The sequence below is a fragment of the Neophocaena asiaeorientalis genome, unplaced genomic scaffold (assembly GCF_003031525.2).
Source record: "Neophocaena asiaeorientalis asiaeorientalis breed wild unplaced genomic scaffold, Neophocaena_asiaeorientalis_V1.1 scaffold171, whole genome shotgun sequence".
NCBI classification, from domain to species: domain Eukaryota; kingdom Metazoa; phylum Chordata; class Mammalia; order Artiodactyla; family Phocoenidae; genus Neophocaena; species Neophocaena asiaeorientalis.
This window is the reverse complement of record NW_020174013.1, coordinates 9,733,336-9,760,610: the sequence shown is the minus strand read 5'-3', so window position 1 is coordinate 9,760,610 and position 27,275 is coordinate 9,733,336. Positions and strand designations below refer to the sequence as shown.

At 46.9% G+C, this 27,275-nt stretch overlaps 1 protein-coding gene and 1 long non-coding RNA gene across 2 annotated transcripts in view; both read left to right on the top strand.

The window, feature by feature from the left end:
- LOC112405271 (uncharacterized) overlaps positions 1–27,275 on the top strand; it is a 138,425-nt gene that overhangs the window by 12,841 nt on the left and 98,309 nt on the right. The gene's annotated exons all lie outside the window — the stretch shown is intronic.
- Positions 5,932–9,402, top strand: ATP6V1E2 (ATPase H+ transporting V1 subunit E2). Its single transcript, XM_024753632.1, is given in 3 exon segments — positions 5,932–5,992; positions 6,716–7,169; positions 7,172–9,402. Coding segments are annotated over 2 exon segments (636 nt in total). The 5' UTR covers positions 5,932–5,992; positions 6,716–6,863; the 3' UTR covers positions 7,502–9,402.

The window sequence follows — 27,275 nt, the reverse complement described above, 5'->3', positions numbered from 1 at the left end:
AGTTGTGGCTCATGGGCTCGTTAGTTGCAGCTTGCTGGCTCCTCAGTTGTGGCACGTGGGCTCCTTAGTTGCAGTAGGTGGGCTCCTTAGTTGCGGCTCGCCAGCTCCTTAGTCGTGGCATGAGAACTCTTAGTTGCGGCATGCATGTGGGATCTAGTTCCCTGACCAGGGATCAAACCCCGGCCTCCTGCATTGGGAGCATGGAGTCTTAACCACTGCTCCATCAGGGAAGTTCCCCTTCCCACATGTTTAGAATTTAAATTTAGTATTCTAAATTTCCTCGCCCACTTCCTGGGCCCTGCAAGTTGCCCCATGCTCCAAGCTCTGGAAAGCCCCTTCCCTTCCTCACGCTGTAATCTCTAAGTGTCTAGAGGCCCTGGTTTGGTGCTGCTTCTCTTTCAGCCAGGGTTACGGAGCCCACACCCAGACACATCCACCCTCAGACTTGCTTACAAATCCCAGCTAGAATGAGGAACAGTTGCTTCAGGGTCTGGGCGGGGCTTCAGGGTGACAGACACATTTTGCCCACCAAGCACGCCTGCCACCCCTTCCTCCCTCTAATGGTGATGAGGATTCCCCAAGGTGCACACCGGATCACACAGGTGAGGCCGGGGAAGAGAGATTTCCAAGCCCACACTTTCTCTAAGAATGCCTCTTATGCCTACAAATACAAAATCATCAGTTTTGAAATGTCTTCTTCCCTAAGGTCATAAGAAGGGGTTTCTGGGGATGCTGGCAATGTCCTGCTGCTTGACCCGGCTGCTGGTTACAGGATATTTGCCTCATAATAATTCATTAAGCCGTACACTTCTCTGAATGTGTGTTACATTTCACAGTAAAAAAGAAAGTACCCCCCCACCCGCCCCAGCCTCAGGGCCTTAATCCAACCAATTCATGTTTACCCAGTGCCTGTCGGCCTCCAGCCCCCGCTAGAGAAAGAGATCCTTGTCCTCAAGGAATTTCCTGGAGGAAGGAAGGTAACTAGAGCATCAGAAGACTCCGAATCCAGCTCTGAATTATATCTGGAAAATAGGCCATGCTGTCATTTTGAGGAGGAGTCCAGAGGTCAAGGAGGTAGTGGGGCTCAAACTGGGCTGAAGATGTAGGTGGGATTTAGGTAAGTGGAGAGAAGCAGAGGAAGGCATTGTAGCTGAGAGAACTGTATGATCAAGAGCTGTTAGGTAAGACTGAGCCTGATGTGTCTGGGGGGCAGTGAAGAAACCCTAGTACTGAATAGTTGTTTTTGTTTTTGTTTTGTTTGCAGTACGCGGGCCTCTCCCTCTCACGCAGGCTCAGCGGCCGTGGCTCATGGGCCCAGCCACTCAGCGGCATGTGGGGTCTTCCCGGACCGGGGCACGAACCCGTGTCCCCTGCATCGGCAGGCGGACTCTCAACCACTGCGCTACCAGGGAAGCCCAGTACTGAATAGTTTATGGGAGTAAGGCTGTCTTGGAGAGCTCTAGATCTGCCCCCAGCCCCAAACATGGGCAGGGTGGACGCCACTTACAGTGCAGGCCTGCTTATCTGAATGGAGAATCCTGTGCCCTTGTGCAAGAGCCGACATGTGTGTTTCACATTTCTTAGTTCGTTTTGTTGTTTTGTTCAAGCCACAGGCTCAAGTGGGCTCATAATCCCCATCCCAGACAGACTGGAAGTTACATCTGCCAGACACATTACTCGGGCACCCGAGTTCCTGCAGAGACACTTACTTGTTTAATTCCTGACTTTTAGCCCTGCCCCACCCTGCAGCTGCCTTCAAGTCCCAGCACTGATAGACTGAGTAGAAGTGGGAGTCAGAGGAAGTATGAGAACTCAGGACTGCAGATTCAGAGACTGTGACAGGCTGTGGGATGACTCTACCCCAGCCTCAGCCCAAGAGCCCTGGAATTCCAGGACTTTACCTACCATCACCAAGGATATGGCTGGCCACCTGAGACCATGGGGGAATGTGCCGTGAAGTGCCGGGAGGTTCCCAAACTCCATGCAGGGCTACTAATTTTAATATAAGGAAGCAAGACTAGGACGTGTTTCTACTTATTTTAGGGAGGGGAAATCAAATCAGTCATAAGTACTCTGTACACACAAAGGGTGACTGTGATGAGGCTTAAAGCGGAGGAGAAGAGCTAGTAATAATATAATGCTGATAATGACCGTACTACCAAGCGTGAAGGTTAACTGTGCTTAGCAGTATATGCTGAACATTCACTTCTCTCATTATTATTTCCATTTTACGGATGGAGAAACTGAGGCTTCAAGGCATGAGCTGCTTTCCCAAAGTCATACAAATGTTAAGTGCAGAAGTAGGATCTGAATTCCAGCAGTCTTACTCCAGCAACCGTACTGTGGAAGCCGGCGATGCCTCCTTAAGCCCTGTCTGGGCTTGGAGAGGATGTCCTCCCCGTGGGACCAGAGTGTGCCAGCCCCTGTGGCTGGCGTGGCATTCTGAAAGACTGTCTGGCAAGTCTTGCTTGCTCTGGTTTCTCACTAAAACAACCTTTGGATTTGGCTTCCCAGGCGACTCACATACAGGAAAAGAGGGCCATGACCTGCCAACATGACAGCTGTATTTTTCACTAGTAACTTAATAAACTGGCTGCCTGGGTTCACATACGTACCTGTTTCTGACAGCTTGGTTAAGGTGAGCCCACCCCAGAGCTGAGGCCCACCATGTGCCAACTTAATTGAGATTCTGGGCATGCAAGCGTAGCCCCCAGCTGAGGCCTCTGTGCCAAGGAAATTCCTCTTGGCCTCCTTTTGGCTGGTTTGGCCCGCCTTCCCCAGTGACAGTCTGGCTCTTTGGATTCAAGCTGCCTGGTCAAACTGTGAGGGTCTGCAGAAAGAAGGAAGCAACAGTGCCAGGTTCCAGTGCGTGTTCCAAGTTCCACATTCTGCCTACAGACGCCCGGTGCCAGAGCAAAGGCTGGCCCTTGGCAGTGGACTGGTAAGGATTTGTCTGGTACATTTTTTCCTTTACACACTTAACCTGGGACTTCCTGCATCTCTTACTCTCTCTGCTTTCATTCATGGTGGCTTCCAAAGCTGGTGATTAGCAGGGTTACCCAGAGAGCCCTTTTTAAAAAATATTTAATGGACTTGTCTTATTTAGGAGCAGAGAATGTTTTGCTCTGTTTACAAAAGTGCAGTTTAAGAAAAATTACATCCTAAAATAGTGGGGAATGGGTGGGCTAAATCATTTTCTTTTTAACTTCCAATGACAGTTTGTAAGGTTGAGCCCGCAGTCTTGGTCTTTGTCAGAAACACGGGGTTGTTTTTCCACCAAGCTTGGTGAATGGTGCATCTTTCTGGGACAGCATTCTTTTTTTTTGCGGTACGCGGGCCTCTCACTGTTGTGGCCTCTCCCGTTGCGGAGCACAGGCTCCGGATGCGCAGGCTCAGCGGCCATGGCTCACATGGCTCATATCTGAACTACTATGTTCAGATTTTCTATTTCTGCATGGTTCAGCCTTGGTAGGTAGTATGTTTCTAGGAATTTATCCATTTCTTTTAGGTTTTCCAATTTGTTGGTGTATGGTTGTTCAGAGTAGTCTCTTACAATGCTTTTTATTTCTGTGGCATCAGTATAATGATTTTATATATTTGAGTCTTCTTTTTTTCTTAGTCTAGCTAAAGGTTGTCAGTTTTATCTTTTCAAAAGCTAACTCTTAGTTTCATTGATTCTTTTCCATTTTTCTATTTCATTTATTTCTGCCCTAATTTTTATTATTTCCTTCCTTCTGCTAATTTTGGGCTTAGTTTTTCTTTTCCTAGTTCCTTAATGTATAAAGTTAAGTTGTATATTTGAAATCTTTCTTTTTAGACGTAGGCTTTTACAGCTATAAACTTTTCTTACTACCACTTTTGCTGCGTCCCAAGTTTTGGTATGTGTATTTCATTTTTGTTTGTCTCAAGATATTTTCTAATTTCCCTTTAGATATCTTCTTTGGTCCATTGGTTGTTCAATAGAGTGTTGTTTAATTTCTACATATTTGTGTTTTCCATTTTTCCTTCTGCTACTGATTTCTAGCTTATTTTTCCATTGTGGTTAGAAAAGATACTTGGTATGATTTCAGTCTTCTTAAGTTTGTTAAGGCTTTGTTTGTGACCTAACATGTAATCCATGCTGGAGAGTGTTAAAACTGTGCTTGAAAAAAATGTGTGTTTTGCTGCTGGTGGTGGAATATTTTGCTGTGTCGTCTGTTAGGTCTGTTTGATGTATATCATTGTTAAAGTCCTGTGTTTCCTTATTGATCTTCTCTCTGGATAGTTTATTCATTATTGGAGGTGAGATATTGACATCTCTTAATATTACTGTGTTCCTGACTATTACTCCCTTCAGTTCTGTTAATGTTTACTTTATATATTTGGGTACTCTGATGTTGGGTGCATATATATCTATAGTTACTATATCTTCTTAGTGAATTGACCTTTTTATCATTATAAAATGTCCTTCTTTTACTCTTATGACAGTTTTTGACTTAAAATATATTTTATATAAGTATGGCCACTCCTGCTCTCTTTTGGTTACCATTAGCACAGAATATCTTTCTCCATCCTTTCACTTTCAGCCTATGTGTGTTCTTAAACCTAAAGTGAGTCTCCTGGAGACAGCATATAATTGGATCTTGTTTTGTTTTTAATTTATTCAGCCACTCTATAGCTTTTGATTAGGGAGTTTAATTTACATTTAAAATAGTTACTTATAAAGAAGGATGTGCTATTGTCATTTTGTTCATTGTTTTCTGTCTGCTTTGTAGCTTTTTTTGCCCCTCTCTTGATGTCTTTGTGTTTCACTGATTTGTTTTAGTGACATGATTTGATTCCTTTCTCATTTTTGTTTGTGAATCTGGGTGTCTGTTTCCTTCCTCAGACTTGGGGAGTTTGGAGCCATTATTTCGTCAAATAAGATTTCTGCTCCTTTCTTTCTGTCTCTTCACCTTCTGGGGCTCCTATATTACATATGTTAATCCACTTGATGGTGTTCTATATGTCTCTTAGGCTTTCTTCACTTTAAAAAAATTTGCTTCTCCAACAATAATAGATAATTTCAAATGGCCTGTCCTCGAGTTTGCTGTTTATTTCTTCTCCATAATCAAGTCTGTTGTTGAACACCTCTAGTGAATTTTTCAATTCAGTTATTGTATTCTTTAGCTCCAAATTTTCTGTTCGGTTCTTTTTAATATTTTCTATCTCTTTATTGCTAGTCTTATTTTTTTCATATATCATTTTCCTGGGCTCATTAAGCATCCCAGTGAGTCTTTTTTTTTTCTTTTCTATTATGGTTTATTACAGGATATTGAATATAGTTTCCTGCGCTATACAATAGGACTGTATTGTTTATCCATTCTATATATAATAGTTTGCATCTGCTAGTCCCAAACTCCCAATCCAACCCTCCCCCGCACTCCCTACCCCTTGGCAACACAAGACTGTTCTCTATGTCTGAGTCTGTTTCTTTTTTGTAGATAAGTTCATTTGTGTCATATTTTATATTCCACATATAAGTGATATCGTATGGCATTTGTCTTTCTCTTTCTGACTTACTTCGTTTAGTGCAGTAATCTCTAAGTCCATCCATGTAGCTGCAAATGGCATTATTTCATTCTTTTTATGACCAAGTAATATTCCGTTGTATATATATACCACATCTTCTTTATCCATTCATCTGTCAATGGACATTTAGGTTGTTTCCATGTCTTGGCTATTGTAAATAGTGCTGCTATGAACATAGGGGTGCATGTATCTTTTCAAATTATAGTTTTGCAGTACCTGGGCCTGTCACTGTTGTGGCCTCTCCCATTGCGGAGCACAGGCTCGGGACGTGCAGGCTCAGTGGCCATGGCTCATGGGCCCAGCCGTTCCGCGGCATGTGGGATCTTCCCGGACCAGGGCACGAACCCGTGTCCCCTGCATCGGCAGGCGGACTCTCAACCACTGTGCCACCAGGGAAGCCCTATTTTTAATTTGTTGAGGAACCTCCATACTGTTCTCCATAGTGAGTACACCAATTTACATTCCCACCAACAGTATAAGAGGGTCCAGGGAGTCTTTTTAAGATATGGATTCCCAGACCCTACTGGCAGAAATACTCATTCAGTAGTCTGGAGTGGGGCCTGGAAAGCTGTATTTCTGAAAGGTCCCCTGGTGATTCATATGTACATCTAGGTTTGGAAACCACTTCCAGTTAAAAGACTACCTTCAACCCCTCCCACCTTGCAGTTCTCTCCAGGATGTCACCATCTGCCTATGAGTTTTCTGTCTCTTTGAATCAGTTGAGGCTCTAAAAATCTTTTTGCTTCAAGGCAACCTTCCTGGATTTTGCTTCAAGGCAACCTTCCTGTTTAACCACAAGTTTCTTTTGACTCTCCCCAGCCCTCTCCAACCCAAAATGTGCCTACATTTTCCATTTTTGTATTAATTTGGCATTTCCATTCTCTCCACTTGCTATCTGTGATTGAGCCATTGCTGACTAGAAGTCTTCCTGAGGTCTGCCCTAATCATCTCATTATTATTTGATGACAAAAAGGTGGTGAGTGTAGTAGAAATGGAACTCTGAGAACCCAGGTTTGGGTCTCTGTTCTACTAGGGTATGACCTTGGACAGGTTGCTTTCCCTCTCTGGGCTTCAGTTTCCTCCAAGTGATTCATGAATAGATGGTCTCCATGATCCTTCCCTTTGGACTCTGACTATATCCTTCCTCCCCTCATGCATTCCACAGCTCAGAACGTGGAACTCTGGAGACACTCCTGAAACTCTGCCCTAAGTCAAAGGAACCAGAGAGTCCACCAGTTCTCCCTCCACCTCCCTTTCCAGGAGCAGCCACGGCCCTGAGTGATGTCAATGTGCAGAAGCAGATTAAGTAGGTGATGGCTTTCATTGAGCAGGAAGCCAGTGAGAAGGCCGAAGAAATAGACGCCAAGGCTGAGGAAGAGTTCAACCTTGAGAGAGGATGCCTTGTGCAAACCCAACGACTGAAGATTATGGCGTATTATAAGAAGAAAGAGAAGCAGATAGAGCAGCAGAAGAAAAGCCAGATGTCTACCATGAGGAATCAGGCAAGGCTGAAAGTCCCGAGAGCCCGAAACGACCTCATCTCAGAATTGCTGAATGATGCAAAGCCGAGACTCAGCAGGATCGGGGCAGACCCAGTATTTTACCAGGGGCTGCTGGATATAAACTAGTGCTCCAGGGTCTGCTCCGACTGCTGGAGCCTGTGGTGATTGTACGCCGCAGGCCACAGGACCTCCTCCTGGTGGAGGCTGCAGTGCAAAAAGCCATCCCTCAATACACGACAGTCTCCCACAAACGTGTGGAAGTCCAAGTTGACAGAGGCGTGCAACTGGCTACAGATGCGGCTGGAGGTGTGGAGGTCTACAGTGGTGATCAGAGAATAATGGTCTCCAATACTCTGGAGAGTCGACTGGATCTCTTATCCTGGCAAAAGATGCCAGAAATACGAAAGGCCTTGTTTGGAGCCAGTGCCAGCAGGAAGTTCTTTATATGAGCCTCTGGGAAGTGAAGCTCGTGTTGAATTTCTAAGCTATAAAAGCATGAGTTATTAGGACAAAGGAAGCCAGTAATACCTCCTCCTCTTTTTTGCTCTGGTATTAGCCTGTCTTCATGAAATACCCTTTGACTAGCTAAAGGCATTACGCTTTGGAATAAAGCCTGACTTAGTGCTTAGCAACCTATTTCCAATTTATCTACACATATTACAGCCTCTTGTCAGTTCTACAGTCTGTGTTGAAGGGAGTAGAGACATCTGCTCTTTAGCTCGTCCTCAAACTGAGATGTGAATGGTATTCTTGACCTATGGGTCTGGGTGTTCTAAAGCTCTTTAATATGTATGTGAAGTTTGTTTTTCTTCTTCTGTCTCAGCTTCTTGTTCTTACGTTATTTAATAAGGTCTAGAACTCTTTTTCATGTGTAGAGGGTCAACTTCATGGGTGTATGGTGAGTGCAGTCACACAGAGCTCCATGTCAGAAGAGCCCGGCACTTGGGGTCTAATGCTTTACAGCCACTGTCTGGAAATTCTTAATTTTATATTTGCATGTGTCCTTTATAAGTGAAGTCCAGTGGGACTTCGGAGCATGTGTCAGGGACTTGGACCTTGGCTCACACGTAGTACTGATTCCCGAAGCCTACCCATCTCCCTGGGTTGGGTTCTTGACCACCCACTTCCCAGCGCCCTGGTGCTCCAAGACCCTGCCTTCCCTTCCCTCAACTAGTGCTCATTGCTGCCCTCTGCCCAGTGTGCATGCAGGGAGGGTCTGTATGCTCCGTAGAATCTTAGGGCTGGGCATAATGGTGGCCATCTCTGCTCAGCTTGGCAGCTCCATGGCACATTCAGCAGGTGACTTGGTGAGCTTGGGTCTCTCACCCACCAGATACTGGGCACATCTCAGTGTGGAGGTTTAAAGACCCTGGGGTTCACCTGTCTCCTGTGGATTGGATCAGCCAGCCTGTTGGAATGGGAGATGCCTGGCTCGGCTTTCCTGACCCCAGCCTCGGTACAACGCATAGATCTGGGGACTGGTGGGAAGGAGGACCCAGCAGTTGTCAAGGTTGCTGGACCTGAGTCTCGGGGAGGGATCTTCAGGAGCTTATAAGGATCTGCACTTGCCCTGTGAAGTATCCTGTACCTGATGGAGTTCTCCATTAGACAGCTCGGTGTCTGGAGGCGACTTGGGCTCGTCTCTTGTGACCAGCTGGGTGCATCTTCTGGGAGAAGCCAAGAAATACAGTCATTGTGGTGATTCTCTATATGGGCATTGCACAATATAAAGATAAATGATAAAATCCATGCTAAGGATTTTATATTGTAATTTTTATTTACTTAGACATTAAATAGCAAATAAACACCATGACAAGCCAAAAGAGAGACTGCAGAAGAAAAGAAAAAGCTTTATAAGTATTTTAGTACCTTTAACTGTACTTTTTGAACAAAGGGTTCCACAGTTTCATTTTACACTGGGCCCCATAAATTATGTAGCTGGTTCTGCATGTGTATGGTGATTTAAAGTCTAATTTATGCCTGAGTGTGATTTATGTATTAAAATAGAAGTTTTTTGAAGAAAATAACCCCCAGGCAACTCTGCCAAGGGCAAAGGTTGGCTTGTGTGGTCAGGAATTTATAAGGAACAGAAATCCCATGAAGCTCAAATACAGAGTAGGAGGCAGGTTATTAGTAAACAGGGGTGTCTCACAGGAGCTCGGGACAGGAATCTGTCATGGTCTCAGGGGAGGGCTGGAACTGGGCATCAGAAAGCTTTCTGAAGTCCTCTAGATGGCTAGTTCATTTTCTTTTTTAAGCAGTGACTTTTTCTACTGTCCATTTTATTTTTTTATTATAATTATTTTTTAAACGTAAGGACTGATACTCTTATTTTTTATCATTTTTTTTGGCTGCATTGGGTCTTTGTTGCTGCGTGTGGGCTTTCTCTAGTTGCAGCGAGTGGGGGCTCCTCTTCTTTGTGGTGTGCAGGCTTCTCACTGCAGTGGCTTCTCTTAGTGTGGAGCACGGGTTCTAGGTGCACGGGCTTCAGAAGTTGCAGCACGTGGGCTCAGTAGTTGTGGCACACAGGCCCTATAGCACGTGGGCTTCAGTAGTTGTGGCATGTGGGCTCCGGAGTTGCGGCACATGGACTTAGTTGCTCCGCAGCATGTGGGATCTTCACGGACCAGGGATTGAACCCGTGTCCCCTGCATTGGCAGGTGGATTCTTGCACCACCAGTGAAGTCCTCTACTGTCCATTTTAAATGGTGGAGTTTGCATGGTCCCCAGAGTTTACATGTTGTAGTTCCAGAAACAAATTTGCTTTTCTTGGAGTTATTTCCTCTTTTCTTAGAAGGAATCCATTTGGCTCAATTCAGATTAGATGTCCACCTACAGTCCAGTTGGTGTCTGGGGCAGTTCTTAGAGAAAAGGGGGTCTTTGTCAGCTGGACAGACTCCTTAAAGGGTGTCTTCTTTGTGGGCCCTTTTGAGTTGTGAATTGACTCATTCATTGAAAAATTTCTGAATGTCAGCAATGAGCTAGGTGCTGTGCTAGCTCCTGGGCTGCAAAGAATACCATCTGGTCCTGTCCTCTGACTAATTATAGACGCATACACAGATGATAACATGGTGATGTTACAACGTGGAAGTGCTGTATTCAGCGTACTGTGGAAATACAGTAGCAGGTAGAGAGGTTCACAGAATGCTCCGGGATGTTGGCAGTTGAGCTGGGGAAAGAACTTCAGGCAGAGGTAGGGGATGGGGTGGGGAGAGCATATGCAAAGGCCCTGAGGTGTGAAAAAGCAAGTTGTGTTTGAGGACCTGTGTGTAGTTCAGCGTGATGGAGTGTGAAGGGCGAAGGGAAGTGACATGGATGAGGCTGGAAAGATGGACAAAGCCTGATTATGTGTGCTTCCTGCCCTGCTCAGGAATTAGATGAAATCTGGTGTGTGTGTGGGGGTGGGGTGTAGGTGATGCAGGGTCATTGAAGGACTTTATTTATTTTTAAGTTTTTTGGCCGCACCTCACAGCATGCGGGATCTTAGTTCCCCAGCCAGGGATCGAACCCACACCCCCTGCACTGGAAGCACGGAGTCTTAACCACTGGACCGCCGGGGAAGTCCCTGAGAACTGGACTTTTAAAAGATTATTCCAGTGGCACTGTATGTGGAGGACACATTGGAGGGAGGGAGAGACTGCAGGCCAGAGCCCAGTTGGGGAACTTTTTATCAGCCCAGGTGGGAGATGACAGTCTCCCCAGCTTTTTGGTGAGGTAGGTCAAATTCTTTGATACACAGGCCGGAGGAGATCAGAATCAGTGACCCGTGTCCTATCCGCTGCCACCTCCCTGCCTTCCACCTCAATAAATCCTTTCACTTGTCCAGGGCTTGAGGCTTTCCATCACAGTTTCACACCATCTTACAAGCCCCCCTGGACTCCCCCTCAGAGCCCCCCCCCTTTCTCTCCCAGCCATCATTCCAGGCCCAGCAAAGCATTCCCTTCCCACTTGCCTGAGCCCCCAGCCACCTCCCATTCTGGGAACTTGAACCCCACTTCAAGCTGTATAACCCAGGAGTGTCTAGCCCCCTGGTCCACCCCAGGTCCAGCCCTCTGAGCTGGCCTCAGTCCGTTATTGGGGCCCCCGACAATAATTCACGTCCTCCAAATTGACATTAATTCATCTCCCCTGCAAAATAGTTTTAATGAAAGGTTTTATGGGAAGTTGAGGAGAGCTTTACATAGTACACGTGGGACAAAATTTCCCCCAGTCGCACTTCAACACCTCTCTGTTTTCCCAAGCTTGTCTCTCTCCAGAGCTGCCGGATACGCTTTCTCCCCAGCCCCCTCCTCCTCAGCCTCTCAACCCCGTGGGTTCCAGCCTCCACCCTCACAGTGTCCCCTCAGCGAAACAAAAGCTGGTGGTGAACCAAGCCTGCCCTCCTAGCCCCTGGCTATCAGGACCGCAGCCCCCGTTCATGAGGACTTTCCATGCATTGCCGTTATTTCCTGTCAGCTGCTTTGTCTACTCAGGCCCATCTTTTTCGACACAGATCTTTGTTGGTAGGGACTGTGTCTTCATTCTTCTCTGTGGTCCCTGCTGCTTTGTTCCTTTAGTGCTGAACAGACATTTATGTTTGTTACATTCTTCATTCCCGGCCTGGCTCTGGTTTCTGGACGGAGGCCTTCTCTTCAAGCACGGATTGTGCCATAGAAAAGGGCAATGACGTGAGGTGAGGACCAGGGCTCGGACGCCCGCCCTGTAACCCAGCGATGGCTCTTGACAAGAAAATCCCTCTCTACTGCTGCTGAGGGGAAGGCTGCAGATGGGTAGAGCCTGAACTCAAGCAGGACTCGCTTCAGTCAGGGTTTATCGGATCCCTTCCCTCCCTGGGAAACAGGAGGGGGTTTGCTTTGGACCTGGGTGTGAAGGCAGGGGGCTGTGGATGGGCTGGGTCGTCCTTAGGGGCCTCAGCCACGCAGAGGCAAATCTTAGCCCTCACCTTTCTGTAGCTCCCAGTGCCACCCTAGACCTGTGGGGTAGGCTGCTGGTCACCATCCTGTACCTTCTGGCAGCTGCGGTCCTGTCGGGATCTTTGCTTTAGAGATGTTTGCACTAGGCCCTTTATGTTAGTTGTCTAGTACAAACGTACACACATTCTTTATTAGCGTTAACTGTCTTACCCTCAAGAAGGCGTGTTCCTTGTGTAAGTTCCTCAGTCCCCAGGAGCCAAAAGGAGCAAACTGTTACAACCGCAGGCAGGCGCAACCCTTCCCCACCGCTCTTCTCATTAACACTTCCTCCCGAGGTGCAAGGGAAGCTGTTTGCTGCTGACACAGACCCAGGCAGTGCTTATGGCGAGGCTGCTTCTGCAGGCTCACTCCCTGCCTGGGGAGGGCTGGGGGAGACTGAACATCAGGCCGTCAGGCCTTGCCCCTCACTGAGGCCAGCCCCCCTGCCCCCCGCAGGAAGGCTGTCGGCAAAGATAACTTGGTGGAGAGAGAGCGTAGATTTAATTCCGATCCTGAGCTGCCTGGAGAGCCAGAAATGGAAAGGTTACTTTGAGCACGTGCTGGAACCTCAGAAAATGCTGCAGGGCTTCCTCTCTGTCCCTAGGGTCCCAAGATCCCTGGAAGGGGGTCAGCAGACCTATGCTGGGCCAACCCCAACCCGCGTGGCTCTGGGAACCAGTGCAGCCCCTCACTGAACTCCCCAGGGAGATACTCAAGTCTTTGCCCCTTTCCTCTGCCCTCCCCTGTCTCCTTCTCTGTACCCTCCCTGTTCATTACCTTGTTTCTGACATCATGCCTGGTCATTGACAATGCTGGAAAAGGCTGTATCTCTCCTCCCACCCTCACCTTCCTAAGCTCTGTTCTAAAGCATGATAAACCCTCACTTTCTCACAACTCCCCAGCTTTCCCACACAACCTCACAGCTCGCCCCGTGGTCCTTTCCTGCAGGATGGGACCCCTTTCACTGGAAGGCAGGCTACTCCATTCTCTCCGCAGACGCAGCAGAAGGGATCCCCAGCTCAGACAGTCTTGGCAGACCCTTGGCCCAGCTCACCACCTCCTCCTGCACACCTGTGGAGTGATGGAATTGGGCACGTGTTTTTTTTTATCACTGGGAGGTGAGCCCAGAGAGGGTGATGTTTGATGACTCCTGGCTGTTACCAAGCCTGAGTGGATTCACATCCCCAAGATCACACAAGATTTAGAACTTGAAGGGATCTTGAAAGCCTCAAAGGAATCTGAGCCTCAAAGGAAGCAAGGAAGCAGTCCTGGGTCATAGCCAGCTAATAAGACCCTTGGGACTGCAAACAAAAAACCTGATAAGACTGGGTTGTTGTCATTCCTTTTTAATGAAAACTTAATGTATAAAAGCTCCAAAACTTTGGCTCCCAGCAGGGCAAATATGTTAGCAAATACATGGCTATAGCTTGTTCCTTGGAGAATCCTTCATTTCTCTTTCCCAGGGTGTTCTGTCCTCAGGGCTCAGTCACAATGAAGGTCTACAGAGAAGAGGTACCGGGGGGTGACTGTATAAGGGATGTGACTTGAGGGGGCCCAGGGATAGACTGGGGTCCTGGATGAGGTCAGGGCCCCGGGGGCATGTTGGGGAGCAGAGTGGGTGGGAAGGTGGGCCCACCACACAGCACCGGCCAGAGCAGGTGCTCGTGAACCTCTGTAAAAGAAAGAAGGGAGGGGGAGGGAGGGAGGAGCGGAGAAAGTGGAAGCAAGTTGTGCTGGGGCTCAGTTGGAGAAAGGGAAGCAATAGGGAGTGTGTAAAGATTCTTATTTTCTCCTTTGGAATTTGAGCTCTGGGTTTTCACTCAGTTACATTCAAATCAGCAGACCTCTTATTCATTTATTCATTCCACAAATATTTATTGGCTGGTTACCAATGTCAGGCGCTCTGCCTGGCACCGCATCCCTTTCAGTGAACAGGGCAGTTAAGACCCCAGCTTTTCCAAAGGAACCTGCTGATGGGGATGGTGGGCACAAGTGAGAGGGCTGAGGGCTCAGGAGGGGACACTCGCTACACTGAGCAAGTAGACAGCTGGCGACTTCGGTTGATCTAAGTGCTATGGAGAAGTAAAAGGTTATGGGCAGGGAGGCCTTTGGCAGCCTCTGCTCACATAGGGCCCTGTGCACCTAAGGCAGGAGAAGGAGGCATCCACGGAAACAGCAGGGTGGGGGGACGGGGGCGGAAGGGAAGGACGTTCTGAGCAGAGGGAACCCCAGTGTGAGGCACCAGGCAGAGAAAGCTCTGCTGGCTTGAGGAGCAGAGAGGAGGTCAGTGGGCTTCACCAAGCAAGTGAAGGTGAGACAGAAGGGGCAGGGCCAGATCCCAGGGGTCTTGTGGGCGGCCCTTAAAGGGATCTGAATTTATTCTAAGTACAATGGGAAGCCACTTAGGGCTTGCAAGCATGGAAGGGACATGACCTCATTTTACTGTGTCCCTGCTTCTCTGTTAGGTCCCCAACACAGCATTTGCCCCTCTCCTTTGCTCAAAAGAAACCCCACAGATCCCATGGAAATAGGAAAACAAACCACCCAGTCATCATCAGCTCAGATTAATGGACAGGTCTCTTTATAGGCAAGACTTTTTTTTTTTTTCCTGAAAAGCCCTTTGTAAATAGCATCTGGGGCCAATGGCGTCCCTTCCTTACAGAAAGTACCATTACCTTTACCTTTGTCTTCAGTAGCAGGAGCTGTTAATATTCAGGTATCCCATGCTTTCCACTCCAAGTTGAGGACAAACACTTAAATGTACTGTTTACAGAAATTACGCTATCCAAGCACCTCCACCTCCCTTTCTCCTTACTAGGGACCCTCCCCTGCCATCGGGATTTGTAAACCTAGGCTTCCCTCCCCCTCTTAGCTTCTTGTGCGTTACCATACCTATGGAATCTTCTGGTTTTCTTTTAGCTCAAACTTTATAGCACACCTATCCTTCTGGACCACTCAAGTCATACCTCCTCCTGACTCCTCCTCCTGGAAGCTTTCCTCACTGGGCTCTGGAGTGCTTGGACTTGTCACGCCCCTGGACTCAGCCCATTGGTTTGTTTTCCACGCTTTGGAGTTTGCATTTGTTTCTCTGGAGGGGCAGCTTCTCCCTTGCTTGTGACTTCTTTGTCTTCTTGAGTCATGGGAGTCACCTGATCCCCCGGAAAGGGAGTGGGCTGGGGACAGGGTACTGGCTCTGAATCCATGACATCAGGAAGATCTGGTAAGCAGGAATGGCACTGGTTATATCTTGAATGAATGAATGAAGCCTGGCTCTGTGGAGTTTGGGCCTGGCCTTTGACTGGTTCCTTTGGGCTGTGGATTGGGTTTACTTCTACTCTGTCTGGCTGTTGTGTGACCCTGGCAAGTCACATCTCCTTCTGTTACATGAGGGACCAGGGCCTGATGACCCAGTTCCTTGGGGTTCCTCAGCCCCCCAGCTCCCCACTGTTGGCTTCACCCACTGCTGCTGACACTTGACCTCTTCTGATCTCTCTCTCTCTCTGTCTCTCTCTCTGTCTCTGTCTCTGTCTCTCTCTCTCTCTCTCTTTTTGATTGAAGTATAGTTGATTTACAATGTTGTGTTAGTTTCAGGTGTACAGCAAAGTGATTCAGTATTATATATATGTATATAGTATACACATATATATTTCCTTTTTCAGATTCTTTTCCATTATAGGTTATTACAAGATACCGAGTATAGTTCTCTGTGCTATACATTAGGTCCTTGTTGTTTACCTATTTTATATATAGCAGTATGTATATGTTAATCCCAAACTCCTAATTTATCCCTATCCCCCCTTTCCCCTTTGGTAGTCATATGTTTGTTTTCTATGTCTGTGAGTCTATTTCTGTTTTGTAAATAAATTCACTTGTATCATATGATATTTGTCTTTTTCTGTCTGACTTACTTCACTTAGTATAATCTCTAGATCCATCCATGTTGCTGCAAATGGCATTATTTCATTCTTTTTTATGGCTTACATTACATTGTGTGTGTGTATATATATATGTATATACACACACACTACATCTCTTATCCATTCATCTGTAGATGGTCATTTAGGTTGCTTCCATGTCTTGGCTATTGTAACTAGTGCTGCTATGAACACTGGGGTGCACGTATCTTTTCGAATTAGAGTTTTTGTCTTTTCTGGATATATGCCCAGGCAAGGCATTGCTGAATCATATGGTAGCTCTATTTTTAGTTTTTTAAGGAACCTCCATACTGTTCTCCATAGTGGCTGCATCAATTTACATTCTCACCAATCCTGTAGGAGGGTTCCCTTTTCTCCACACACTCTCCAGCATTTGTTATTTGTAGACATTTTGACGATGGCCATTCTGACCGGTGTGAGGTGGTACCTCACTGTAGTTTTGATTGGCATTTCTCTAACAATTAGTGACGTTGAGAATCTTTTCATGTGCCTGTTGGTTGTCTGTATGTCCTGATCTTTCTTTCTAGGCTTGCTTGTCTGGTGCCTACCTAGTTTGAGACTGGCCTTTGACACATGCTGCCTGTAGGGCCCCTGATCTTTCTCCTGTGGGGGCCGTGGGCAGGGTTGTACAGTAAAGGGTGTCGGGGAGGATACACTGTACATCTACTGGCCTCGCTCTCCAACCAAGAGCAAGGCATGTTCGCAGGTGGCCTGCTTTGGGGGACGTGGTTGGCTGTGTGTGTGGAGGGCTTTGGAGGGGTGGGGGAAGCCTTGGGCCTTAGACATTCTCACTCTGAAGACAAAGAGCAGAAATAGGGCAATGCATGCTCCCTGCCTCCAGGCTCTTGCTCAATGAGAGAATATACACTTGGATCTCAGAGTCTGGAGTCTTGTAATAGTAGTTTGTATCCTCTAGGCAGCACCATGCAGCCCTTCACAGAAAGGAATTGGTGTGGTTTATAGGACAGAGTTCTGGGGTAGGAGATTGCAGGCCTGGGTTCTAGTCCCAGGGGTTGCCATGCATTTGCTGGTTTACTCCAAGGAACTCATTCACCATTTCAGTGCCTTAACTTTTCTTAATGGATAAGAAAGTGCCTACAGTATTCTCATTGGGGCGTTTTGTCAATGAATTGAGATAAAACAGAAAGCATTCTAAAAAGGCAAAAAAGATGCCCATGTGCTCCATTGCTAATTTTGATATGGAACCCTAACTCGAAGACAATATTTGTATTAGTATACAAGAAATAAAAGACATTATAGAAGTCAGAAAAGTTTAAAAATTACATATAATTTTATCATCCTGATATAGTTATCTTTTTCTCCTTTCTTTCATATTTTACAGTAATATTTTCAAGTGACTGTGCATAATAGGCCTACCATTTTGTACCTTGATTTTTCACATAACGGTATCACTTGATCTCTGTATCCTTCATTTTCCATGCCTGCAAATTATTGCACCTAATATGTTTTATAATTCATTTAACTATTCAAACAGTAATTGACACTTGAGCTACTTTCAAGTTGTCCTTATAATAAATAATCCCATAATTGGCACAGGGCTCTCTAGTGGAATCAGTCTGTATTTAACATTTTGTCTACTTGTTAAATTAATACATATACATTGTATTAATTTAAAAGATTTAGAGTAGTATAAAGAAAACTTAAAATCACTCGTAATTGTACCACTGACAGATACCAGTGTGAAAATGTGGGTGTCTGTCCTTCCACTCTTTTGCTACTCATATATTGTGTGTAGGGGCACATGTGTGTATACATATTACTGGCCTGATGGTGTGTGTGCAGTGTTCATACTGATTTCTTGCTAGTTACTACTGGGCAGGCAGTTAAGAGCATGGAGGTTAAAAGACTGGTCTCCAGACTCAGGATTTGACTCTGTGAGTTCAAATCCTGCCTCTGCCATTTATTTAGGTAAACCCTTTGGATAACCGCTAAGCCTCAATTTTCACACTTTATTAGCTAGTCAACCTTAGGCAGCTTCCTTCTCTAGGCCACAGTTTTTAGAAGAGGGATAATAATAGTATCTGTCTACTTAGGTTGTAAGAATCAATCCATAGAAAGCGTTTAGCAGAACACCTGGCACATAGGAAGTGCTCAGCAAATACTCCCTGTGGTCATTTTTTCATACATCTTTCATGTCATGAAAGATTCTTGGAAATCACCATTTTTAACAACTGAACAATATTTTATTGTTCTTTTATACCCTAATCTATTCCGTTTCGTTATATAGTTTGTTAATTTCAATAACAAGACGGTGAATTTCGTGTCCCGAAACCTTTGCCCCTGTTTGGATTACTTCCCTTACAAGCATGCTAGAGCTGGAATTAATGGGTTAGAGTATGAGGATTTTTAAAAGACTCTATAATACATATGTCAAATTGCTTTGACCGAAAAAGATTTTAAAGAACCTTAAGCACAGTTTTTCCCCCCCCCCCCCCCCTTTCTTTCTCTCCCAGCCCTTTAAATTGTAGCATGTGAAAGCCAACTCCTTCAGGGTCCTAGACTTTTGAGACGGTCCCTTGGTGTGAAAGGGCACAGAGCCTGGGAGAGAGAGGAGGAAGAGAGAACTGGTTTGAATGTCGCTAGCCCCGACCGGCTTAGTAATTGTACCACAGTTGACAGATGCGGCAGCGGTCACGTGACCCGAGTATGACCTCATAGCTCCCAGCTCCCCCCACCCCCTTCACCCCGCCAGCCTGGGCTCGGGCACCCAGAGCGGACTCGGCGGCAGCAGCGGTGGCGGGAGGGGGAAGGCATTTCCATCACCCCTACTTGACAAGCTATCTAAAGGAGACCTGGGGATTTGGGAACTCTCTTTGGTTCCCTGGGCGAAGAAGGGGGACGCTAGGAAGCCCAGACTTCTGTAATCACTGGCCAGCGAGAAAATGCAACAGCACGATTAGCAAGTATTTGCTGAATGCAGCTGGGTGCCAAGTTCTGGCTGCAGGCCAGGCTCGGTGCCAGGCGCTGTTCAAATTTCATCGCGCTTAATTCTTTTTATCCGCCTCTTACTGCTGAGAAGAGAGGTTTGGAGACACAGATGAGAAAACTTATGGCTTAGCTGGGGAGTGAGGACTAGCCCAAAGCGAGAGAAAACTGGAGGAAGCAGTGGGTGCTGCGCGTGTACATGGGGTATTAGACTGCGGCCAGCGAGGCTGGCGGTGGGGGGGTGGGGACACTGCCCGCCCACCCGAAGGCTTCTGGGAGAAAGGACCGGTGAGGTGGGACACAACAAAGCAGAACAGATCTCACACTGACCTGACAGGGCATCTGTAGTGGAGGGAATGGGATTTTGGAGGAAAGCTGCAAATAAAACAAGTGAGAAGAGAAAGACGAGGGAGGAAGATATTGACAGGACGAAGGGGGAGCTCCTTGGCCCAGTTTCACAATAGTGAGAGCCCTCACCCCCTTGGCAATGCTTTAAGGGTGCCCTCAGGTCCCTCAAGCTTTAGGGAATCTTCAAAGGTGCTGATTTTGCATTCATTGTAGGCCCTCCCCTTGCAGGCAAGAGCCAAGCTCTGTGACGCTGGTGCTCTAAATGTTTTTCTTGTAGACTCCAAAAATTTTTTTGGAAAATATGTGTACCCCTTTGCACATTTTTAGGAGCCAACACACAAAATTTTTCCATGGTTTAAACAGTTACATAGGGTGTACTTTCTGGTGTACGCAAATATTGACATTTAAAGATAAAAGTGTTGCAGTACTCTGAGAAATGTTTCTAAATGAAATACTATAGTGATTGGATACCCACTGTAATCCTTTTAAAAAATACATGAAATTCTGCCTTAACAGTTGGAAAAATTTCATCTCTTTTTCCTCCTTGAATTTATATTTCCTTCTACTTTCCCTACAGAATTTTATCCTAATACATTTTTATGATTGTATATCTTTTATGCATCACCCTATCATACTTCTCTGCAACCAAGCTATGTATATAAAATGAATTTATTTTTAAAATTTCTTGTGACCATAGATTCTAAATGTTAGAGAGTATTTTGTCTGGATTTGTACCATGACAACTAATATACAGTTAATCAAAACAAATGCTATTAGAAAATCTAATAGCTACTAAGGAAGCATAAAAAATAAAGATGAATTGAAACTACATCTCTTAATGAGAAGAAGCTTTTTTTCCCTACCCCAATTAGTTCATATATCCATGGATGAATATTACTCATCGCTAGAAGGGGTCAAGGTTCAGTATTAATTCTATTTGTTTTGTTTTGTGTTTTAAATAGGTGCAAGAGCTGAGCTCAGAAATCTTTTCACATACATAAGTACAAAGGAATGTAGGGAGTTTTGTTGTAGCAATGTCGCTCAGTTTTATAAACTCCTTTTGAGTTAATCTCAAAGATCGTATGGGTAGATCATTAAAAACCTATCAGCTGACAACTAGAATAGATTCTCCTTCAGTCTGAATGAGAGCAGAGAATTGGAAGCTCGTCCATTTGCCCAGTCATTAGTCACCCCTTTTCTCCACATGGATGCTGGCATTTAGACTGTCCTTTCAGTGCACCATGCATTTTTCCCTAAGCCAATGCGCTGTGGGAAGACTTGGGACAGGTAGGTAGTGTGCCTTTCTTTTGGGAGGTGGGAGAAGGGTGATTGTGCAAGCGAAGCAAAAGGGAGAACAAGCAGCATCCCTCGTCCATGTGCTCAGACAGGACAGCTGTATAAGAGAGCGCTTGTGGAAGTCGAGGACTCGTCATGTGAGGCTCCTAAAATGACTTACACCAAAGTGTGTACCCTTTGGAGGGTCTTCATGTATTCCCAAGAGCACCTGTACCTTAGTTTGTGCCGGTCCATTGCTGGATGGATGAGCAAAGAAAGGGAAGGTGATGGGGCGAGGGGTCCCTTCCCTGAGGGATGACCACCTCTCTGTAGGGCCTTTCTGAGGAGGGGATGGAAACAGCAAGGATCTGAGCCAGGCACACTGGCTGCTGTCTGTCTCAGACCCAGACTCTTAGAGCTTTCCTTCTCCTTTTGGTTCAACCTACTTTGAGCTCTTGAAAGACCTTCCTTCTCATTCTTCCATGTGGGGCCTCTGCAGAGCAGGGGGGCTGGGGGGCTCCCCACAGAGAAATCAGAGTGGAGAGGAGCATAGTGGGACCATCGAGGGCCCGAGAAAGCTGGAGTCCCCATCAGTCCCTGACGGAGGGCTGGCTACTTTGCTGGCTCTCTGTCCTCTCCATCCCAGGGTGTGCTCATTCGTGGGGGCTTGGCCTGCTGCTGTGGCACTTTTGTCATTGGAAAAAGGCCTTCTTTGGGCAGTACAGCACCGTGAGCATATGAGGTGGGGCTCACAAGACACCTCTGTACTAAGAAAAATTCTCCCCTTCCTCTGGACTGATGCAGCCCAGTGCCAAGGGGCATGGCTTGGCCGGGGGAGGGTGGGCCGCATTTCAGTGCCCACTTGCCCCCTCGACTGGGCACCTTTTGGCATTGCACAACCTCATAACCATGTGGGGCACGCTGCTTGTTCTAGCCTCTCTGTCTTCGAGCATACTGTCTCCCCTCTTGGAGTGCTGTCCTTCTGGCTGGATTCACCAAACCCTACCCACCCTATGAGGACGGCCTCAGGTGCTGCCTTCTCCTCCAAGAACCAGGCTCCTCCAGCCCACGATCATCTCCCCCGCATGTGGCTTCCTGCAATCTCTGTCTATAGACATTAATTATACTGGAAATGATGGGGGGATATTTATACTAGAGCAATGGTTCTCAACTGGGGGCAGTTTTGACCCCCACAGGACATTTGGTAGTATCTGGAGATGTTTCTCGTTGTCACAACTGGGGCCGGGAGCCTGTTACTGGCATCTAGTGAGTAGAGGCCAGGAATGCTGCTAACTACCCTGCAATGCACAGGACAGCTCCCATCTCTCCAAGCAAAGGATAATGTGGCCCAAAGTGTCAACAGTGCCAAGGAGAAACTCTGGACGAGATGGTCTCTAGTCTTGAAAACGCTTTATGTCACACCCTAAGTTATATTTTAGGGTTTTTATATTGTGTTTTAATGATCAGTGTCAGTGTTATTTTGCAACCAGATGGTAACTTCTTGGAGGGTAGAGACCGTGTGTCTTGCAGGTCTGTCCCCTAAAGGCACTAGCACAAGATCCCACAGAGATTTTGGCCATCAGGAAGATACAAAGGAAGGATGAAGAGAGACTCTCTGGCCTGTCCCAGCCCTGCTCTCAGGTGTTTCCCATGAGCCTCTGCTAGAATTCCTTGCCCGTTGGACTCTATTACATTATATCCTAAAGCAACAACAACAACAAGACTGAAGACAAGAGAGCCAGACAGACACGGATTCCTTAGTATGGCTCAGGGAACCACCCAGTCTCCAGCCTGCCCCTCACTACGTGCCTAAGCCCTGGGCTAAGCTGAGGAGACGTTGAGAGAAATCATTAAACTTCAAGGTTGTGGGCAGCCAAGTATCAGCTTTCTCTTTAGCCTGGAGCGAAGAATCTATGAACTGTTCCCGAAATCAGTAAATGCAACCTGGGAAACCCCACAGCAGGATTCATTAGAAAGAAAAGCTCTGATAGATTTCTCTCAAGTGTAGCACCTCTCAGCATCAGATCTTTATATTTGAGGGGGTCCAGAGCACGAGGACAAAGGGAGGTCCGCAAGCCATGTGTTCACATATCTTACAACTGTAAAGTGAGCTAACAAATTGTTAAATGTTCCAGCTTCCTACCTTGAAAAATAAATCTTCATGATGACCTAGAAGGTCAAGTTTGGGTTGAGAACGCTCATATTCCTCTGATCCCCGTGCTGGAACATGGTGGTTTTGGGGAGACCTGGCCCCAGGCCCCCTCCCCGCCACCCTGCACTCATGGCCCATGGCCTGTCCCCTTCTCCTTCACCCCCCAGCTCTGCCTCACCCTTGGAGGGGCCTGATGTGGGCATCCAGCCTACATATCCAGGTTCCAGTCACACCTCTTTTATGCTCACCACCATTCCAGTCTACCCTGTGGAGGGAGGATCGACCTGGGGAAGAGGACTGACTGCAGGCTGGAGAAACAGGTTTGGGACCTTCTGGGCAAGGAGTTCCTTGGTCCTGTATGCCTAGGGTATGTTCTTGGAAGGTGTGAGTGTGGTGTACACGTCCACTTGGCCCTACAGACTTTTTACCCTGTGGGGAGGGGGGAGACCAGATAAGAATCAGAGGGGAGCCCTCTTAAAGTGCTGGCCCAGAGTGAGGTCTCTCTTATTGGATCGAAGGGCACACTCTCTCCCAGAGTAGCAAGAGCTACATCATGGGCCCTGGGCCTCCTGGAGGCCAACCCCCCACCCCTACCCCTGCCACATGCAGACTGGGCAGGTACCTCAAGAGCCATTTTGGAGGGTAACAGCTTTATTGAGATATAATTTATATACCGTACAATTTCCCCATTTAAAGTGTGCAATTAGATGGCTTTTAGCATATTCAGGTTTTGCAGCCATCACCACATTTAATTTTAGGACATTTCATCACCCTAAAGGAAACTGTGCACCCCGAGCTCTCATCCCTCAATCTTTCTATTCCCCTAGCCCTAAGCAACCACTAATCTGTCTCTAGAGATCTGTGTATTCTGGACATTTCATATGAATGGAATTATAAAATATGTAGTCCTTTGTGATTGGTTTATTTTACTTAGCATGATGTTTTCAGGGTTCAACCATGTGGTAGCATGGATCAATGCTCCATTCCTTTTTTTAAAAAAATTATTTATTTAATTAATTAATTTATTTTTGGCTGCACTGGGTCTTCATTGCTGCGTGTGGGCTTTCTCTGCTTGTGGTGAGCAGGGGCTACTCATTGTGGTGGCTTCTCTTGTTGCGTAGCACAGGCTCTAGGCCTGTGCCTCAGTAGTTGTGGCTTGTGGGCTCCAGACGCGCAGTCTCAGTAGTTGTAGCGCACGTGCCCATTTGCTCCACAGCATGTGGGATCTTCCCAGACCAGGGCTCGAACCCGTGTCCCCTGCACTGGCAGGCGGATTCTTAACCACTGCACCACCAGGGAAGCCCCTTCATTCCTTTTTATTGCCAAATAATATTCCATTGTATGGCTCTCTCACACAGTAGTTAGCCACCCATCAGTTGATGGACACTTGGGTTGCTTCCAGACCTTTCATGGTCTTTTCATGGAGCCTTTTGTGAGTGTACAGACTATGCTTCTCTGTGGTTTCCCACTGGCATCCCCTCTCAGCAAGGTCCTACCACCATTTCCCTTGGCACAGACATCAATACCTCAACCCCTCATGGGGCCAGAGCAGGGCTGTTTTCCCTCCAGAAGTGGACAAATGGCTCCCTTTCGACATGTGGGTTCTCATGTATGCTTCTAATAGCTCCACTTCTCCCCATGCCTCTCGCACTCCCTTGTTTAGGTTCATCCCCACGGCTTTCTCCAGAGGACAGGCTGGGAACAGGTGCCAAATCACCTCCATTAGCTATTGCTGAGCCCATGTTCCAACTCATGTAATCCTCTTCTCCTTAGCCAAATGGGAAAGCCCTTGCATGATTCAGAACTCTTGGTTCCAAGTGACAGAAACACAATTTAAATCAAAGTTAATAGCAACTGAAAAGCGTAGGGATGTCTCTGTTTCAGGTGGATCCAGGGGCTCAAATCATGCCAACAAGGACTCACTCTCTCTCCTTCTCCTCCCTCCCTCCCTCTCCTTCCCTGAGTCTTCTCATCTCTTCTTGGCTTTGCTTTTCTTCACGTCAGCTTTATTCTCAGTGAGGCCTTCCCCGAGTGGAACAAGACAGCCTCCAGTAGCTCTGGACATTTATTCTGCTTGCTTAGTACCCAGTGGAGAGTTTATCTTTCCCAGGAGTTCCAGCAAAAGTCCTAAGTCTGAGACTCATTGGTTAGGCTTGGGTCATGTGTCCACACCAGAACCAATCATTTGGCCAGGAGATGGAATGCTCTGATTGGCCAGGTCTGGGTCTTGGGTCCACCCTCGATTGGAAGTTAGCCCACTTGAACCTCATGGACAAAGATTGATGAACAGGGAGTTCCCCAAAAGAAAATCAAGGGGAAATGAACACTGAACACACATAGCAGATGCCACTGGAACCATCCTATGAACTGGCCCGTCTGGGGTCTGCCCTACTAATTTATCATACATATTTAGATATGCCTGAATCCTAGTAGTGGACATTCCTAGGCTGAGATCCCTGCTACATGTGATAAATTAATTTATGAGATTCTAGAAGTTAATATCCAAGATATTACAGTTCCTAAGGAGGGTTTGTAATTGAACATGAACAAATACTTAGTCCAGGAAATTTTGCCCTAATAGTAGAATTGTAAGCTTTATATAGCAGGACAGTGGAGAAAATATTTTTGAATTCAAGAGGCCTTTTGGAGACCCAGATGCACCGTAAGTAGGTATCTGTCCAGACCACCCATGTATAGGATCTAAATGTCCTTGACGTAATTTCATAGGACTTTATCCACGCCAGGGATGAATGGAGTCAGGTGGGGGAGGTGGCAGAGGGCCCAGGGAGTCATAGGCAGGGGTCCTGGGTGGAGAGGAGAGAGCTGGTTGTAGCAGCATAATATAGCTCTTCTCCGAGATTCCCCCCTCACTCTTCCCCCCCCTTTCCTTATTCCTTTGTCACCATGGCAACTAAGGAGCTCCCTCATCCTCTTCCCCTCTCCAGTTGGCTCCGATCCGCATGACCCACCTCTCTGTCTCACCAACTTCACAGAGCTGTTGCCAGCCTCTCTCCACGTCTCTCAGCGAGGGCACCCCCCTTTGCCCTCCACCCCCAACGCACTCTCTTGCCTCATTTCCCCCACCCCCAGGCCCCTGCCTTGTCCCTTCTTTAACTCTGATCCAGGCTCGAGCCAAATTCCCATCTTCCTTCAAGAAGTTGTATGAAAATTGGATTTTTGCCACTCTAACCTGATTTGAAATGCATTAAGAGATCTGTCTCTTGAAACACCTCAAGGGGAGGCTATTTGTGAAGGGAAGAAGCATGCTTTACTCCTGCTTCTGTGCTTCAACGCGGTGCTGGAGTGAATCACGTTCTATTTTCATAACTAGGAGTGTTTTCTGTTTGAAGAAACGCCCCAGCATGTCTCTGAGTGAAACAGAAGACTCTATCGTAAGGGAAATCACATCTCAAGTTCAAAGTTTGTGAACTGGTGGGCCCACAGACTTTTGTTAGGTCCATAGTGTGCTTAAAAAGATGGAACCAACACATAAAAAGACTGGATTCCTGGATGCCCTTGAACAACTAGACAGGGGGCCTGCATCGTCACATGGTGGAAATGGGAGGGAGGGAGGGGAGTGGGGGGCATCAAGGGCTTTGAGTATGGATCTCCCTCTCGCCAAGAAAATAGCAGGTGTGTGAAGTTCCTGGGCTAGTGAGGACTTACGTCCTTGTCCCCTCTCAGAGACATTTCCCTCCACAGCCTTTGGTGGGAGGAAGGGAGAGAGTGGGTGGAATGAAACGGTAGATTTTTAAGCCAAGTACCTTTGAAGCCACTACCCGTAGGTGTGCACAATAGAGAGACATAGTGGACTGCATAATACCACATGAAATACAGTAACAGTACTTTTCACATACGTTATCAAAGCAGCTCTGAATCGTCATTCACAAATACAAATAAATGAGACATAGATTTCGTAGCTTTCTTTAAAGCAACTTTCAGCTCTGCGCCACACTTGACCTCTGCCACCTTCTTGCCGAGGGAGCTCAGGCAACACCTGAACCTCTCTGAGTCTCGTTCTCTTCTGCAAAGTGAGGATGGTTATAGCACTCCCTCAGGGAGTGGCCGTGCGATGAGATGAGTTAACATAAAGTGTGTTGCACGGGGCAGAATACCCAGTAGGTACTGGGGAAGCGTGTGCTCCCTTCTCTCCTCTCCAGCACGTCTTCACAGAGGCTTGAGCTCGGGATCCTCTCTCAGGTTGTCTAGTGTATCCTTTAGTTCATTGGCTTGTTCATTCATTTGCTTCAAGCACTGATTGAGCCCCCGGCAGTGGGTTGGTCCCGGCAGCACACAATTAGCTGTTCTGGCATCTCCTGGTCAAAGAGAGTGCTGTTGCTCAGCACTTTCTGCCCGGCTTCCTGGTGGCTGTCTTCCAAGGCCTACTTTCTGCCCCAGGACCCTACAAAGGCTCCTTTGATGAAAAGTTTGCGGCAAAGTGACTGTGTCATTTGATACAAATGAGGCTCATGAGGGTAAAAAGTGTAGCTTTATTCTCCTATTTTGGGATTTTCTAGCCCAGAGAAAAACGGGCAGCTGAATGGGGCTGGGGGCGGAAGCCAGGAGGGAGGGGAAACGCCAAGAGTTGGAGAGCTCTTTGCTTCTGTTAGCCCTG